The 18,882-nt window shown below is 41.0% G+C and overlaps 1 protein-coding gene across 1 annotated transcript in view; it reads right to left on the reverse strand.

Moving 5' to 3' along the window:
• Window positions 1-18,882, reverse strand: part of LRP1 (LDL receptor related protein 1) — a 447,299-nt gene that overhangs the window by 138,339 nt on the left and 290,078 nt on the right. Inside the window, exons 26-30 of the mRNA XM_040340947.1 lie at window positions 9,103-9,267; window positions 5,732-5,976; window positions 5,289-5,420; window positions 4,305-4,532; window positions 4,006-4,180 (exon numbers count right to left, since the gene is read on the reverse strand). Coding sequence (XP_040196881.1) covers window positions 4,006-4,180; window positions 4,305-4,532; window positions 5,289-5,420; window positions 5,732-5,976; window positions 9,103-9,267 — 945 coding nt within the window. The remainder of the gene's footprint in view (window positions 1-4,005; window positions 4,181-4,304; window positions 4,533-5,288; window positions 5,421-5,731; window positions 5,977-9,102; window positions 9,268-18,882) is intronic.

The following is an 18,882-nucleotide window of genomic DNA, read 5'->3' on the forward strand; positions in this document are numbered from 1 at the left end:
GAACACATACAGTTTCTTGCATGTTTGTTACACATACAGTTTTTCAATGAATTCCAAGTGTAGGAGGGTTAGGAAAAAAGAAAGTCTAAACTTCTATACAAAAAAGCTTAAGGGCAGCCAGAGAATTCTTGGATCTGTCCTGGGGTCTGCGTGACATTATCACCATGTCTGATCCACCATTTCCTCACATTAAATTCCCGTAATGAACCCAACTCTCCCACACACATGGCTTTGCTTATTTCTATATTACTGGAAACTGATGTGGTCCACCCCCACATGCAGGCCAGCCAGACTGAAAAAAAAAAAAAAGGCAGGACGGGAAGTTGTCACTTTCTCCTACAGATATAAGTATGTGTGTGTGTATGTGTGCGAGTGTAAAAATTCAACTAATGGAACTGCCTCTGTCATCATGAACGTCATTAGGGATTTAACCAGGTTTTTTTTTTTTTTTTATGACTGGAAAGCTTACAATCCAGCAGCATCCAAACCACTAAATATAAGACCTGTGCTCCAGATGCTCTTCTAGACTACTATGAATTGATGATGGAGACTGTTGTAAAAACTCCAAGTCAACCAACTAATATCACTAAATAGATACAAAACTGTTATATCTTATAGAGCCATCTTGAACTACAGTGGGATGAGATGGTGAGGGTGGCATAGTTATTCGCACTGCCACTGCCAATTCTTAGTCTGTAGCTCGTCAATCGGCACCTGGCTACACCTAGTCCTTCCCATTGCTTTTAAATTGACAACACTGCCTCTGTTGCTGACACTCTCCCACTGTAGTCTGTAGCGTCTGGAAGAGGGAGCAGGTACAGGGAAGGGAAAAAAGTATTGGATCTCCTGCTGATTTTGTATGTTTGCCCACTGACAAAGAAATGATCAGTCTATAATTTTAATGGTAGGTTTATTTTAACAGTGAGAGACAGAATACCAACAAAAATGTCCAGAAAAACGCATTTCAAAAAAGTTATAAATTGATTTGAATTGAAAAAAGTATTTGACCCCTTCGCAAAACATGACTTGGTACTTGGCGGCAAAACCCGTGTTGGCACTCAGAGGTTTCTTGTAGCTAGCCACCAGGTTTGCACACATCTCAGGAGGGATTTTGTCCCACTCCTCTTTCCAGATCTTTTCCAAGTCATTAAGGTTTCAAGGCTGGAGTTTGGCAACTCGAACCTTCAGCTCCCTCCACATATTTTCTATGGGATTAGGGTCTGGAGACTGGCTAGGCCACCCAAGGACCTTAATATGCTTCTTCATGAGCCACTCCTTTGCTGCCTTTGCAGTGTGTTTTGGGTCATTGTCATGCTGCAAGACCCATCCACGACCCATTTATAATGCCCTGGCTGAGGGAAGGAGGTTCTCACCCAAGGTTTGAAGGTACAAGGCCCCGTCCATCGTCCCTTTGATGTGGTGAGGGTGTCCTGTCACCTTAGCAAAAAAACACACCCAAAGCACAATGTTTCCACCTCCATGTTTGATGGTGGGGATGGTGTTCTTGGGGAAGCATTGCTCCTCCAAACATAGCAAATTGAGCTGAAGCCAAATAGCTTGATTTTGATCTCATCTGACCACAACACGTTCACCTAGTTCTCTGAATTATTCAGATGTTCATTAGCAAACTTCAGATGGGCCTGTACATGTGCTTTCTTGAGCAGGGGGACCTTGTGGGCTCTGCAGGATTTCAGTCCTTCAAGGCCTAACGTGTTACCAATTGTTTTCTTGGTCACTATGGTCCCAGCTGCCTTGAGATCATTGACAAGATTCTCCCATGTAGTTCTGGGCCGATTCCTCACCATTCTCATGATCATTGAAAGTCCACAAGGTGATATATTGTATGGAGCCCCAGGTCGAGGGAGATTGACAGTTATGATGTGTTTCCTCCATTTGCAAATAATCAAACCAACTGTTGTCACCCTCTCACCAAGCTGCTTAGCAATGATCTTGTAGTCCATTCCAGAGTTGTGCAGGTCTACAATCTTGTTCATGACATCCTTGGACAGCTCTTTGGTCCTGGCCATGGTGGAGAGATTGGAATCTGATCGATGGTTTCTGTGGACAGATATCTTCTATACGTGTAACAAGCTAGGATTAGGAGCACTCCCTTTAAGAGAGTGATCCTAATCTCGGCTCATTACCTGTATAGAAGATTCCTGGGAGTCAAATTTTTTCACTCTTCTAAATAGAAAGCAATTTATAACTTTTTTTGAAATATGCTTTTCTGGATATTGTTGTTGTTATTCTGTCTATTTTTACTCTAAAATAAACCTACCATTAACATAATAGACTAATCTTTTCTTTGTCAGTGGGCAAACGTACAAAATCAACAGGGGATCAAAAACATTTTTCCCTCACTGTAAGACACAAATTAGGGATATGGCTCAGGCAGGGAAGAAAAGGGAATGTGTTTACTTTATGAGACTTGTGCATCACATAGTAACTAGATTTGGTAACTTTCAATTAGTTGAGCAGATAGTGGAAGATTTGCCTTTATAACCCACTGTTCAGATACAGTACCAGACAAAGGCACTTCTGTAGGGAAATCCTATAAAAGGCAGCTGAATTAATAATAATAATAATAATAAAGCAGTTACTGTATATTCTGGGAAGAATATTCAAATCCTGACTAACCCCCTCCCCACATACAACCAACCAAAAAAAAAAAAGATAACGTGCGTGCCTGCTGGCTGCAGATTTTAGTGGGTAGTAAAGTGCTTATGTGTATTTAAGGGAGTGTTAATAAAAAAAAAACACATATGTGTATGTGCAACAATTTCTTCCAAATGTAGCCTGCCCTGCTCACGAGTGCCACCTCTCTGCCGTTCTACGAGTCCAGCATCTTATAAAAGGAAGATGAAGGCAACTGACAGAAGAAAAAACCTAGACAAAGATTTTTTATTATGTTGGGAAACATAAAGTGGACTGAGATGGACAGGCAAACTACTACCCTTTAAGGCTGTACTTCTCCATGAACTTAATATTTTAATATATCTTAAAGTATAACCAAAACGCTGTTCGTTTTTTTTATTTTTATGGAGAGGGTATTAGAACACTGGATATATATAGATATACATATATATCTAAATATAGAGATATATAGCAGAACATGTGGACAATAGACATAGAAATCAAGCTCTTCATAATTACTCAGGGGTCATCTCCCCCCAAAAATTGCATAAATAGAAAAAGGAGAAATAAATTGGACTCCAAGGATGACCACCAGGTAAAAAAAGTAGAGGAATATAATAAAATTCATACTTATTACAAACTTATTAAAAAGACCATAATTCCACATAGTAATATAACAGTATTAAACTTATTTTCACAAGCATTTGTCCTAATAAATCTACACATTTCTCAGACGATCCACTTTTTCAGAACTATATACACGATACGGTCCTGAAGAACCAGATCATTCGCGAGACTAGGACAACTGCTTGTGAAATTATTTACTGTTATATTACTATGTGAAAATATGGTCTTTTTAATCAGTTTGTAATAAATATTGATTTAATTAAGTTCATCTGGTAATACTTTTACCTGGTGGTCATTCTTGAAGTCCCGTGTTTTTTCCCTTTTCTATTTAGGATATTAAAGCACCTAGTTTTTATTGCTGTCTGTGTCCCCATCAATAAGATTCACCCTCTCTATTTGTCCTGTTTACCATGATCATTGAAAGTAAAAGTGAAAGGAAAATCCCAACTTTTGGGTTGTCCTCAGAAAAGTAATAGGGGAAATCTTCCAACGAGGACACTATATCTGGTGACCTGAGGAGCCCCAATGAATTCCCCTTATTTACACTCACTTCCTGTTTTGACTATGGAACAGGAAGGGAAGGTAACTCTCCCTAAATAAGACACAGATGTGTAAAAAAAAAAAAAAAATCTGACAGGGATTAAAACCCTACCCTACTCTACTCTATCCAAGATGAAAAAATAAAGCTTTGCCTATAGTTCTATTTAATGGATGGTATTAAGCAAAGAAAACAAAAAGGCATACCCTTCAAGTGGATTAACTACAAGGCAGTGTGGTTTATCCAAACCCTGAATGACTGCATTCTTGAATGATCCATCCAAACGAGCCACATTGATTTGCTTCTTATTGGCATCATAGCTTGTCCAGTAGAGATTACGAGACACCCAGTCAACAGCCAGTCCATGGGCGTTGGGCAGATCTGAAAGCATCATTCCAATAGTAGTGTTGTTATTTGCGAGCATGTATTTTGGCATTACAAATATTCAATGTACAACACCATACAACTATCAAATTCACATTTAAAAAAGGCCTGAAGCCCTTACCAGCAGACACAACAGTCTCCACGCCTGTGCCATTGATAAAAGCCCTCTTGATGGTCTGAGTACGGACATCTGACCAGTAGATACGTTGTTCGTAGGCATCATAATCCACAACAGTGACATTGTCAATATCGGGGACAGTAAAAGAAATTATGTAGTTGTAATATGGGTTGTCAATATCCACCCCTCGGATTTCCATCTGGCGAGCATACAACAGGAACCTTCTAGACTCTGAAAGAGGTACAAAAAATATCATGCACACATTTCTATATAGGACCATCAAGTTATGCTGGTGAATTCTGCTAAACAATTCAGGCAGAAACTGCATTTCAATGCTGATAAGAGATTGATACTGTCTGAAATACTCTACCTGCAACTTTTTGGAAAGCATTGTCCAAAAGAAACTAGTCTACAATAGCTTAGTCTACAAACGCAAGTTATTATGAAAGCCCAACTAAAGTTAACTTTAACTAAATGAATCAACTCAGAGTGTAACAAACAGCCTATCAAAGCGCTATTTGTTTCACTGGAACTACAGCTATGCAAGGAAGAAATTAGCCTATTCCCAGCATTCAGCATTCCATTTCATGTGGAAGCAGTGGTCTTTCTGCATCATCCATACTAGCTCATTATGCCTTTCATTGGGGCATGCTAGACTGCAGAACTAGTGTGTGAGTTGTGGACTAGCTCTTCTATGTGCTGACACCACAGGTGTTTTTAACCCTTGTGGCGGCACTTCGATGATAAAAAGGGGGCATATTCATTACTGCATAGCCAGCGAAATGTTAAGAGACTTCATTTTGGTTTTAAATACATTTATATTTATAAACCACATCATTTATAAAAAAAAGACTATTTAACCATTTTAGCATGCCTACTTGCTGTGAACCCTGCTATGTAACGCACTACAAACATAGCCCAGATGCCAGGGTATGAAGCTACAAATGTTTTTGCAGCATGTGGATCCATATAAACTCATAAACTTACCAATGCAGGTCTTTTTGTCAGGAGAGAGTTTCAGAAGATGTGGACATGCACAGGCGAATGTCTGGTTGTAGTTAATAAGGCACAAATGGCTGCAGGGCCCTCTCCCATCATTTTCTGCACATGGATTTGGAGCTAAGCATTTAAAATAGAAGAAAAAATTGTCACATTTTCTGAAACAAATGCTATAGGGCAAAATCTGGAAAAACATCTATATGACCTCACAAGTAAAGCATACACAATTCCTCATGTTGGAGCTGCTAGGAATTTTGCTCCACTAGATAATCGTATTGTATCATATTAACTACCAACACTGACTCTGCCAGTGCAGAATTGTATTCATGGTAACTCATTTGAAGTCTTAGCATGCTGAAGTACATGATTATGTAAATGATTATGTACATGATTATGCAATATGTATTCTAAAAAACAATGTACGCGTTTACCTTGTGGCTGTCGGGATGGATGATAAACCTGAAGATCAAAGGGCTGAGTGTTTGTGCGCTGTACAACTGTCACATTCTGGCCAGTCCATTTGTTTGCCTTTGCCAAGGTGTTGGTCCTCCAATCTGTCCAGTACACCTCTCCGCCATACAGTGTGACAGCAAAAGGATGAGACAGATACTCATGGCCTTTCAGTACTTCGATGTGTCCGCTGCCATCATACTTCGCTGAGTAAATTGCATCTGATCTGAGAAGTAAAAAGAGCTATAACAATGTATCACGCTTAGAACACACAAATCAAGCTTTCATCCTCAGTTCAACATTGAAAAATGGACATACATTTATCCAGCCATTCCTTTAAATATATGTTGAGGAAAAAATTACATAAATCATTCATTACATGAAAAACAGAATCTATATTGTTATGCCCTGTACACACCATCAGGTCATCCGATGAAAAACGGTCTGATGGATTTTTTCATCAGATATCCGGTGAAGCTGACTTTCATCAGTCTTGCCTACACTCCATCAGTTAAAAAACCGATCGTGTCAGAACGCGGTGAGGTAAAACACAACGACGTGCTGAGAAAAATGAAGTTCAATGCTTCCGAGTATGCGTCGACTTGATTATGAGCATGCGTTGATTTTTAACCAATGGATTTCCTCACAGACGATCGTTTTTTTTCTATCGGTTTTTCAACCATCAGATAATTTTAAAACAGGTTCTACGTTTTTTCACCGATAGAAAGAAAGAAAAAGGATGGGGCCCACACACGATCGGTTTGTCTGATGAAAACGATCCATCAGACCGTTTTCATCAGACAAACCGATTGTGTGTACGCGGCATAACTGTACCATCTGCCCTTGTTGCGTAAACGGTTTACGCTATACAAAACCTGTATAATGATAATAATAATAAAACATTGCCATTCAATATTAAAAACATATCCATTCAATATTAATGTAGACTATCCAAACTTTTTCTTAAGTGAAGTTTAGAGATGGTTCATGTTGGACTACATCTCCAATGCATCAGTTACATGCCCTGTCATCCATTTTATCAAGTAGCACAAAGTTCATAGACAGTCTTCCACCATATTAGGGCATAAGGCTTCCAAATATGTTACAAGCTTAGCTTTCTATTATGTCACAGCATGTCCACAGAAAATAGGGCCATCTATGAACATATGTTAAGAATCACCTCGCAATGAAGCACATCCACACAGATATAGCTTTAGTCTATGTATTATTTACTGAGTAAATAGCAGTGTACACAGGATCACAAAGCATCAAAGGCAGAGTGACAAAGTACAAGATTAAACAAACAGTTTCTATTCTATATTGTCCATTACGTATCCTGTCTATCACATAGCATCTAGTCTATCCTATTCTCACTATTCTCTATCTCAGACACACATCCATGGGAAATTCTGATTATCTGAGATAACATTGTAAATGTCACATAAATGATAAAAGGCGATAACTGCGGATAAATGACGCTTGCATACTAATGGTTTTTGTATATCAGCCAAAGTGATAATTAAAATAACATGAAAGAAACCCTCATTATAAAAGAAAGCATCTTAGCCAAAGGCAAAAGGCCTTATGTCCTTTCCTATCCACCTGCTTCTAACCATCATCCCACACATCAGTAACAATAGCTACCATCCCGGGCCTAGTGGTACAGACATCCTCTTATTCCTACATTGGCTAGATAAGGCTAAAAGTAGTAAAAATAATTCAGAACACAAGAGGAGGTAAACAACGGTTCACTTATAGTTCATTTCTAAATCATGGGTAAATAGTGTCCGGTGACTCCATCTTGTTATAAGTTAGCATTTCAACTCCATGTTGTATGCCATCTTAACAATCACTGAAATAAGAACTACCACATAAGGCATCTACAGTAGATGATGCACTGGACTGCAAAGTCTATTACACAGGTGTTTATATTAGAACTGTACATCCATGGAGCAGTCTTTTCACCTCTAATGTGGACATAAATCAGTAAATACGCCGACCTAACTCTGAATCTGCACCGTCCTAAGTTTAAGTGTATTCTCAAACTGAGTTACACTTAAACCTATCTAAGATATGACAGCATGCACCGTCGTATCTTAGGGTGCAATATTTAGGCTGGCCCCTAGGTGGCGCTTCCATTGACTTCGGCTTAACATATGTAAATAACTAGATACGCCTATTTACGAACGTACGTGCGTCCATCGCAGTAAAGATACGCCGTTTCCGTAAGCGATACGCCGCCTAAAGATAAAGATGCCCCCTAGGTGGCGTAGCCAATGTTAAGTATGGCCGTCGTTCCCGCGTCGAAAATTGTAATTTTTACGTTGTTTTCGTAAGTCATCCATGAATAGGGCTGGACGTAATTTACGTCCACGTCGAAACCAATACGTCCTTGCGGCGTACTTTGCCCCAATGCACACTGGGATATGTACATGGACGGCGCATGCGCTGTTCGTAAAAAACGTCAATCACGTCGGGTCACAGTTAATATGCATAAAACACGCCCCCCACATCCTCATTTGAATTAGGCGCGCTTACGCCGGCCTATTCACGCTACGCTGCCGTAACGTAGGAGGTAAGTACTTTGTGAATACAGTACTTGCCTCTCTGACTTACAGCGGCGTAGTGTAAATACGCTACGCTACGCCGCCGCAAAGATGCGCGCCCCTACCTGAATCCAGCTAATTGTAAACCTCAGTCATAAAATCTGAACAAAGCATATATCTGTAGTGTCTAAGTGCCGTTACTCTCTGGTGCTTTGTTCCTCTGTTATCATCATGAGTCACTTCTGACAAGTTTTTTCAATACTTGAGATAAATTTGTAATGGGAGGAGGGATCTCAGCACACAGTTGGTCTATTCACAACACAGCTCCCTGTCCTTCCTTTGTTCCTGTGCTGTGTGTGAAGGGGGGGCGTGTTCCTTTCCTCCAACCAGTTCTCACACACAAACTGCAGCTCTCTGCCCCCTACTCTGTGATACGGACAATTGGAGAATGATTTTATCACAATTCTGCACTTTTGAAGGGATGTAGAGACGAGAAAACTGCAGATAAACAAGTAAAACTTATGTAGGGGGATTTGTTTCATATCTGTTTGTCAGCTGAGGCCATTCACTTCACTGGGCATATAAGAGGGTTTACAACCACTTTAATTAAAAGTGAACAGTCTCTTCTAACAGTATGTATATGACATTTTGGCCTATATCAGACATGATAAATGCCAAAGTTATCATAAAATAATATTGTTTAGTCAAGTCTACATTACAGCAATCTAAAGGTAAGTATGTTTGCTGCTATGGGTTTTTCAACCTTCACTGTACAAGTGAATTTTTGATAAGCATTATTGTTGTACCTGGCATCTATCCAAAGAATACGTTCTTCCAGATAGTCAACAGTGAGGCCATTTGGCCAACCTCCTGACCCAGTCTCCTTATGTATTGTCCTCCGACCCTCCCCACTCATGGATGCAGCTTCAATACGTGGCATGCTGGAGTCCCAGTCAGTCCAGAAGAGGATTCTATAAACAGAAAAACAAGCAATTTAGTGAAATAATATTTATAGATGCAGAATAGTCCTAAACAATCTATTCGATTTATCTGTAAGCGGTGATGGGTATCAAAGCTGTCTGAGCAATGCAATTAAGTTTCATACTGCACTTGAAGGCACTTTCTGGACTATTAAATCAAGGACTTTTATTTGCATTTATTAATTTTCATTATTGTGTGTGTTATTTCATAGAACCACACAGTTCAATTATATACCTTGGGCCAAATTCTCAAAAGAGATACGCAGACTTAACTGCTGTTCAGCCTGCGTATCTCTGTGCCTAACTTTGGAAACGATTCTCAAAAGGCTTTTTCCAAAGTTAGGCAGAAAATCCGGCATGTGTAAGACACTTACACGGTCAGATTTTAGGATGCAGTACCGCATCCGCCACTGGGGGCATTTCTCATTGAAATCCAGCTTTGCGTATGCAAATGAGGACTTAAGTAGATTTTCAAAGCATTTCAGCACTTTGATTTCTGCCTAAGTTCCGAATTTGCCGGCGCAAAATTAGGGCTGGATTTATAATGTGTAAAGTTAGCCAAACCTTGTAAAGGCCCATTTCAGCGACGGCATTTGGTATGCATTCCTGAGGGAGAACTCCACGGCAATTTTTAAATTCAAAACCGGCATGGGTTCCCCCCCAGGAGCATACCAGGCCCTTAGGTCTGGTATGGGTTGTAAGGAGACCCCCCCACGCCGAAAAATTGACGTAGGGGGTCCCCCTACAATCCATACCAGACCCGTATCCAAAGCACGCTACCCCGGCCGGCCAGGAAGGGAGTGGGGACGAGCGAGCGCCCCCCCCCCCTCCTGAGCCGTGCCAGGCCGCATGCCCTCAACATGGGGGGGTTGGGTGCTCTGGGGCAGGGGGGCGCACTGCGGGCCCCCCCACCCCAGAGCACCCTGTCCCCATGTTGATGAGGACAGGACCTCTTCCCGACAACCCTTGCCATTGGTTGTCGGGGTCTGCGGGCGGAGGCTTATCGGAATCTGGGAGTCCCCTCAAATAAGGGGGCCCCCAGATACCGGCCCCCACCCTAAGTGAATGGATATGGGGTACATCGTACCCCTATCCATTCACCTGGAGGCAAAAAGTAAAATGTAGTAAACACACAACACAAGGCTTTTTAAAATATTTTATTATTCTGCTCCGGATGCCCCCCCTGTCTTCGTTATTAGCTCTATTTCCAGGGGGGGCTTCTTCTTCCGCTCTCCGGGGGTCTTCTCCGCTCTCCGGGGGTCTTCTCCGCTCTCCGGGGGGGCTTCTTCCATCTTCTCCCCTCTTCCGCTCTTGACTCGGCGAACCCCGGTTCTTCTGCAGCTCTCCGGTGCCTTCTTCTTCAGCGCTGGCTGCCTGCTATGTTTGTGTGTTAGCTCGATTTCAAACAGGCAGCCGGCGCGGTCTTCTGTGGCGTCAGGGTCTTCTGGTCTTCTGTTCTTCCGATGTTGCCTCGTCGCCGGTTGTCGCTGTAATGATGGAAGCGCGCCTTGCATCCCATTTATATAGGCATCACCATCCCATCATGCTCCGGCAGGTACCCACGTGGTGGGTGCACGTGGGTAGGCACCCACCACGTGGGTACCTACCGGAGCATGATGGGACGGTGATGCCTATATAAATGTGATGCAAGGCGCGCTTCCATCATTACAGCGACAACAGGCGACGAGGCAACATCGGAAGAACAGAAGACCAGAAGACCCTGACGCCACAGAAGACCGCGCCGGCTGCCTGTTTGAAATCGAGCTAACACACAAACATAGCAGGCAGCCAGCGCTGAAGAAGAAGGCACCGGAGAGCTGCAGAAGAACCGGGGTTCGCCGAGTCAAGAGCGGAAGAGGGGAGAAGATGGAAGAAGCCCCCCGGAGTCCGGAGAAGCCCCCCCGGAGAGCGGAGAAGACCCCCGGAGAGCGGAGAAGACCCCCGGAGAGCGGAAGAAGAAGCCCCCCCTGGAAATAGAGCTAATAACGAAGACAGGGGGGGCATCCGGAGCAGAATAATAAAATATTTTAAAAAGCCTTGTGTTGTGTGTTTACTACATTTTACTTTTTGCCTCCAGGTGAATGGATAGGGGTACGATGTACCCCATATCCATTCACTTAGGGTGGGGGCCGGTATCTGGGGGCCCCCTTATTTGAGGGGACTCCCAGATTCCGATAAGCCTCCGCCCGCAGACCCCGACAACCAATGGCAAGGGTTGTCGGGAAGAGGTCCTGTCCTCATCAACATGGGGACAGGGTGCTCTGGGGTGGGGGGGCCCGCAGTGCGCCCCCCTGCCCCAGAGCACCCAACCCCCCCATGTTGAGGGCATGCGGCCTGGCACGGCTCAGGAGGGGGGGGGGGCGCTCGCTCGTCCCCACTCCCTTCCTGGCCGGCCGGGTAGCGTGCTTTGGATACGGGTCTGGTATGGATTGTAGGGGGACCCCCTACGTCAATTTTTCGGCGTGGGGGGGTCTCCTTACAACCCATACCAGACCTAAGGGCCTGGTATGCTCCTGGGGGGGGAACCCATGCCGGTTTTTTCTTTGAAAATTGGCATGGAGTTCACCCTCTCAGGAATGCATGCTGAGCGACGCTGTCATTTTTTTTTATAATTATTTGTTTTCCCGGCGCGTCTTTTTTTTTCACCCGTCGCAACTTTAGTGTCCCGTTGAAATTCTCAAAGCCGACCGGCGTTAATTACGTTCGCGCGCTGCACGTCGGGAAAATGACGTCACACGCATGCGCAGTACGGCCGGCGCGGGAGCGCGCCTCATTTAAATTTTAAACGCCCCCAGGAGAGGAGGACCGCCTTACGACGGCGGCACTTAAGTTACACTGCGTGTAATTTCTACCTAAGTGCTTTGACGATCAGGTACTTAGGTAGAAATTTTAAGTCAGTGTAACTTAACTGCTGAAATTTAAGTTACGCACAGTTTTTGAGAATTTGGCCCCTTATCTTTAAGCTGGAATCGGATTTTGGATTATTTCACTGTTTAATTTATTTGCATAATAGCACTCTATTTTTGATCCTTAGTTTATAGAGCATTCATTGTTTGCACTGAATGATGTATACGCACGGATTCACTTTATTATTTATCTAGCGCTGCACTTTATTATCTACATTACTACATTGTGCCCAATGTCAGGGTTATAGTGTTCAGCTGCTGATTATAATTTCATTATTACCACGTATTAGGCCCCATACACACGAGAGGATTTATCCGCAGATACGGTCCAGCGGACCGTATCCGCGGATAAATCCTCTCGAGGATTTCAGAAGATTTCTATGCGATGGCGTGTACACACCATCGCATTGAAATCCGCGCTGAAATCCTCTGCCGATGACGTGTCGCGCCGTCGCCGCTATTATGACGCGGCGACGGGCGCGACGCTGTCATATAAGGAATTCCACGCATGCGTCAAATCATTACGACGCGTGCGGGGAATCCCTTTGGACGGATGGATCCGGTAAGTCTGTACAGACGAGCGGATCCATCCGTTGGAATGGATTCCAGCAGATGGATTTGTTCTGCATGTCAGCAAATATCCGATCTGCTGGAAATCCATCCCAGGGGAGATTTATCCGCGGATAAATATCCGACGGAGTGTACACACCATAGGATCTATCCGCAGAAACCCATTTGATGGGATTTATCTGTGGATAGATTCTATGGTGTGTATGGGGCCTTACTGTTTTTATCATTGATTAGTGACATCACTATTTTTCTATTACTGAGCGCAGATATTTTCTATCCTAGTCCTAAACAATCACCTGCTTGTAGATATGACAAAACTGACCCAGACTAGGCTGACAGCAATTGTTAGCACGATCCATCAGCTATTTTTCTCACTAGAAAAATGGAAATGTATACCACCTCTCTCCTAGCTTGTGTTTTTATTTTATTTTTAATAGATACATTATTTTTTATTTGGCTTAATTAACATTTTATAAAACCAGTTTGCTTTTTTTTTTTTTTTTTAAAGAATGAAGCATTTTTTGTATCTTTTCTGGACTCACTTGTCAGTCCTCTTTTCTTTTTAACTTTTATCACTTAAATCTGATGAACAGATTCTCATTGATAAAAGTGTCAAGGGACTCTTAAAAATGTAGCATGGAGGTTTCAAATATACAGTATACCTGTATATATCCAAACCCAAAAATACATCATAATATCAATTATCAGAATGCTGATTTTGGTAAACCCATTCATGCAGCGGGGTCCAATCTGGCTGAATAATAAGGCTTGAGGTGCAGCCGCTTGGTAATTTCTAAGGCGATAATCTCTTCTATGGCTGGCATGCAATGAAATGCCACCCTTTCCTTTATCGATCTCCTGCTCTGAACACCATATAAATTATTTCCCTAGTGACTATACATTGACACAGGGCCGCCATCAGGGGGGTACAGGCATTACACCTGTAAGGGGCCAATTTTTTTTTTAGAGGTCCGGAGGTCCCCATGGGCCCGGAGGCCCCGGATGGCAACCCCCCTTTTTCTATTTATTTTTTATAAAAAAATATTTTATTTATATATTTTTATTTTATTTTTTAATAAAGGGCCATTTTTTTTTTTTAGAGGTCCGGTCCGGAGGTCCCCATATATATATAATATTATTATTATTAAAGGGCCCAGAGGTCCCCAGGGCCCCGGGTGGCAACCCCCCTTTTTTTATAAAAAAAATATATATATTTATATATATATATATATATATATATATATATATATATATATATATATATATATATATATATATATATATATATATATATATATATATATATATATTTTTTTTTTCTTTATATATTTTTTTATAGGGCCCCGGATGGCAACCCCCCTTTTTTAATAAAAAAAATTATATTTTTTTTATATATATATTTTTTATATATATTTTTTTTTGTCTTTATATATTTTTGTTATATATATATATATATATATATATATATATATATATATATATATATATATATATATATATATATATATTATTAAAGGGCTCAGAGGTCCCCAGGGCCCCATGTGTGGCAAATCCCCCCTTTTTTTTTATAAATGTTTATTTTTTTATTTTTGTTTATATATATATATATATATATATATATATATATATATATATATATATATATATATATATATATATATATATATATATATTTTTTTTTTTTTTTTATTAAAGGGCCCTGAGGTCCCCAGATGGCAACCCCCCTTTTTTTCATAAATGTTTATTTTAATTTTTATATATATATATATATATATATATATATATATATATATATATATATATATATATAATTATTAAAGGGCCCAGAGGTTTCTTTTTTTCATTTTTATTAAAGGGCCCAGAGGTCCCGGATGGCAACCCCCCTTTTTTGTAATTTCTTTATATATATATATATATATATATATATATATATATATATATATATATATATATATATATATATATATATATATATATATATATATATATATATATATATATATATATATATACACACATACACACACAAACATTTATATATATTATTAAAGGGCCCAGAGGTCCCCAGATGGCAACCCCCTTTTTAAAAAAAAATATATATTTTTTTTATATATCTTTTTTATTTTTATTAAAGGGCCCAGAGGTCCCCAGATGGCTACCCCCTTTTTTTTTAATATATTTTTTTCTTTATTTCTTATTTTTTGTGTAAAGGGCCCCCCCGCTTCTCAATCCGCGGCAGCCCCCCCTCTTCTCAATTTCAGGCGGCAGCACCCCCCCCCCCCGGTTCTCTGCTCCAGGGGGCCCATGCCTGAAGCTGTGTAAGGGGCTCCATAATTCCTGATGGCAGCCCTGCATTGACAGACACAAGGGTGGTCAACATGGATATGCTGGACTGCATGGCACAAAGACACAAAAATGATTTTGATTATTTTGACCTTTAAACACACCTAAAATACCTAACTATGTATTCTGGATTTCCGTAGTGGTCAACATTGAGCCCTTACACCTGCATCCAGCATATTGAAAATCCTTGTGGTGGACACTAGAACACTAGTAAAGGCTTCCTGCCGGCAGAACACAATAGTGGTGTGGGAGGGATTCCCCCATTAAGAATGACTGTTGATGGGGAAATTAAACAATTTTCTTTCCTGCAACCCATGGCTGTGGAAAAGAAAATTGCATTATCTATGGCCTACTTTACTCTATTCAAAATGGCAAAAAAGAAAAGTTTTGCCTTTAAAGTTCAAAATGCTTATCTCTGGACTGGGTCATTGAAAAAAGATAAGCCAGTATCAGATAAACCAGTATTCTGTCATTCTAATGACTAAACCAAAACTGTATAACTAAGGTTTTTCTGGTATAACTGAGTTCCATCCAAATAGAACAGAAAAACATATTGTGCTTTCCTAAATCCGCTGAGCATTGCAAAATTAAGGCTGCATTTCGCAATTAGTTTCCGTAAATGAACATTTAGACAAAAGAAACTTGAACTTTGGCATTGCTCAGTCTTTTACTGGATTCACTTTTACATCCAGTAAGCAGAGTGAAAAAGCACCTATTAACCAAATCGTGACCTTGGCATGTACATTAAACTTTTATATCCTTACCTGTAGTAAGGGTAGGTATTATGTGAGTTAAGCTGTAATTGGTGAATTACACAGCATACTAAGTTTACATAATTTACCATCTGTCCTTTATAAAGTTGTCTACATAATTTTAGGAAAAATTTGATGGACCGAGTTGGTTTTCTTTTTTCTTGGATGGAACTTTCAAACCTATTCCAAGACTTTAAAAAAAACAAGACTTCTTTACTCACTGAAACATCTTTTTCTTGGACTTTGGGCTATACTGCCGTCTATAGGAGGATTGGACAAACAAAAAACTGTAGGCCAGCCCAGGATAACCCCTCCAGCTACCAACATCTTCAAAGTACTGAGAACATGATCGTAAACAGAGGGGTGGGACCTGTATCCCTCAGTGGGCTACAAAAAAGTATTTTATGATGTATACAAAATACATTTTTCTCATCTATTAAGGGAAAACGGTAATTCTAAACCCTTCAGGACATCCAAAAGCAGTCTAACAGAGGGGTGGGCAATACAGCAAACAACCGAAAACTGGCCCCAACAAAAAGAAAATTGGGGACTGCCCACAGCTCAAAAGTGCAGCGTACATGAACTCATGCCCTATACTGACAAGAAATGGGGCTGCAATGTGCACTTGATAGAAACTTAGAGAACATGTGAACAGAAGATCAGGCTACTAGCATAAAAGTGTGGAGTGTACAGGACACTTCACACAGTGGATGACCTAAGCGATCAGTCTCACAAGGTTAACTTTTACAGTGGAAAGAATAGGAAATAAAGGCACCCAGCAAAGTGAGTCTTCAAAGAAAGGGCAATCACTAAGGAAATGGCAAAAGCTCTGGACCTAGAAAGAACTCCACAGATAACTTTTACCCAAATACCAGAATCTGTAAAGCGCTCTATGAGGTACCCAGTGCTTCAAGGTCCTTTTCCCTGCACGTTCGGTCAAGTGGGTTCCAATTGAGGTACTGCAAAAGCCAGGGTTAGGATGAAGAGACAAAGTTCCAGAAGCATATAGAAAATAGTCTTGATTTAATACAAAAAATGGAATATAGAAAAAAAATGATGATGTGCTACGAGTAAGCATCACAGGATGCGAAACATGTCAGCTCTTTTTTCCTAATCCACTTCTTGTTTGACTGCATGATTTTTGGCTGTTTTTTCCATTTGAATTTTTGTTGTTTTTCCATGTTTTGAATAAAGACATCGTTTTTTGAGGAGTGCGGCGATCCAGGATTTTTCTTTCATCTCAAAAAAATGATGATGGCAGAAATAAAGATGCCACCGAAAAAATTAGTTAGTCTTAAAGTATAATTATAGAAAAGGAGGTCTATTCCCCTAGGATACTACAAAAAAACTCAGGTATGCCATGGGTACGAAGGGATATTCTTTGCTGGCCTACAGTTTTTTGTTTGCCAGTGTCCAATCTTTCTGCAAACAGCAGTAAAACCCAAAGGTTTAGGAATTATAGTGTCAATCAATGGATGATAAAGAAATCCATTTACTGCAGGGAAAAATAATGTACAGTAATTATGACAGGCTCTTAATAAGTCTATCATACAGTGAATTTTTTTTCACAAATTATTTATAAAACCATGTAAAGCTGATTTGTATTACAATTAACATGGTAAATAAATGTTTTATTGCTACAGTTTGTAGGAATGTATTCCTTTGTAGAATGGCTGCCCCCAACCAGCAGGGATTAATAGTTTGTTTATGTCTATGGAACTTGCTAAGACTGGTCCTGTAGCCTTTTGTCCCCCATGCTCCAGCAGTCCAAAGATCTTGATGTCATGAAGACCAATGCAGTCCTACATTGGATTTGATGACACTGAGGGACGTTCGTAAATGTCCGTGGTTGCAGAAATGTGCAAGTAAAAATAGCCGAGATCGGTTCAGCTTGGAACTGCGCATGGAGATTGGAGGCAGGGGGTGATGGTGGCACCACAGGGGGAGATTGTAGGCACTGCAGAGGATGGGGGATGGAGACAGGGGTTGTTGGTGGCAGCGCAGAGGGGGATTGAGGCAGGGGGTTATTGGAGGCAGGGGGCCTGGGGGAGATTGGAGGCAGGGGGTGTTAGTGGCAGGGGGTGATTGGAGGCAGGGGGTGTTGGTGGCACCGCAGAGGGGGATAGTGGCATCGCAGAGGGTCGTGATGGAGACAGGGGTTGTTGGTGGCACCGCAGAGGGGGATGGAGGCATAGGGAGATTGGAGGCAGGGGGAGATTGTGGCACCGCAGAGGGGGGTGAAGGCAGGGGGTGTTGGTGGCAGAGGGGGATGGAGGCAGGGGGTGATGTGACTAAATAATTTGCCCTTATTATATCGAAAATAACAAAACATTTTTTTACCTTAATATCTACCTTAAATTACATTGCTATTTGTCTAGCGTACTTGTTTGTAGCCTAAATACTGAAATTTGCACCTAAAAATGTAATTTAGTAACTTTTGTGAAATGCCAGTAAAAACAGGGCTGCGCCAGTAAATTTCGGGTGTCGTGCCAGTAAATTTCAATCTGGTAGGTTGGCAACACTGGACAGTCCACCACTGGGGAGCAGAGGCGAAAAGAGATTCTACTCTCTGTACACTGTATATGTAAAGCGCTGCATAAATTGACGGTGCTATATGCACCTGAAATAAACAAACAAGGATAGTTTTATAAGCACAAATAAGGTCCGTTATACAAATTAACCACTTAAGCCCCGGACCAATATGCAGCCTAAAGACCCAAGGTGTTTTTACAGTTCGGGACTGCGTCGCTTTAACAGACAATTGCGCGGTCGTGCGACGTGGCTCCCAAACAAAATTGGCGTCCTTTTTTCCCCACAAATAGAGCTTTCTTTTGGTGGTATTTGATCACATCTGCGGTTTTTAGTTTTTGCGCTATAAACAAAAATAGAGCGACAATTTTGAAAAAAAAGCAATATTTTTTACTTTTTGCTGTAAATATCCCCCAAAAACATATATAAAAACATTTTTTTTCCTCAGTTTAGGCCGATACGTATTCTTCTACCTATTTTTAGTAAAAAAAAATCGCAATAAGCGT

The sequence above is a fragment of the Rana temporaria genome, chromosome 2, assembly GCF_905171775.1.
Source record: "Rana temporaria chromosome 2, aRanTem1.1, whole genome shotgun sequence".
Classification (NCBI taxonomy): domain Eukaryota; kingdom Metazoa; phylum Chordata; class Amphibia; order Anura; family Ranidae; genus Rana; species Rana temporaria.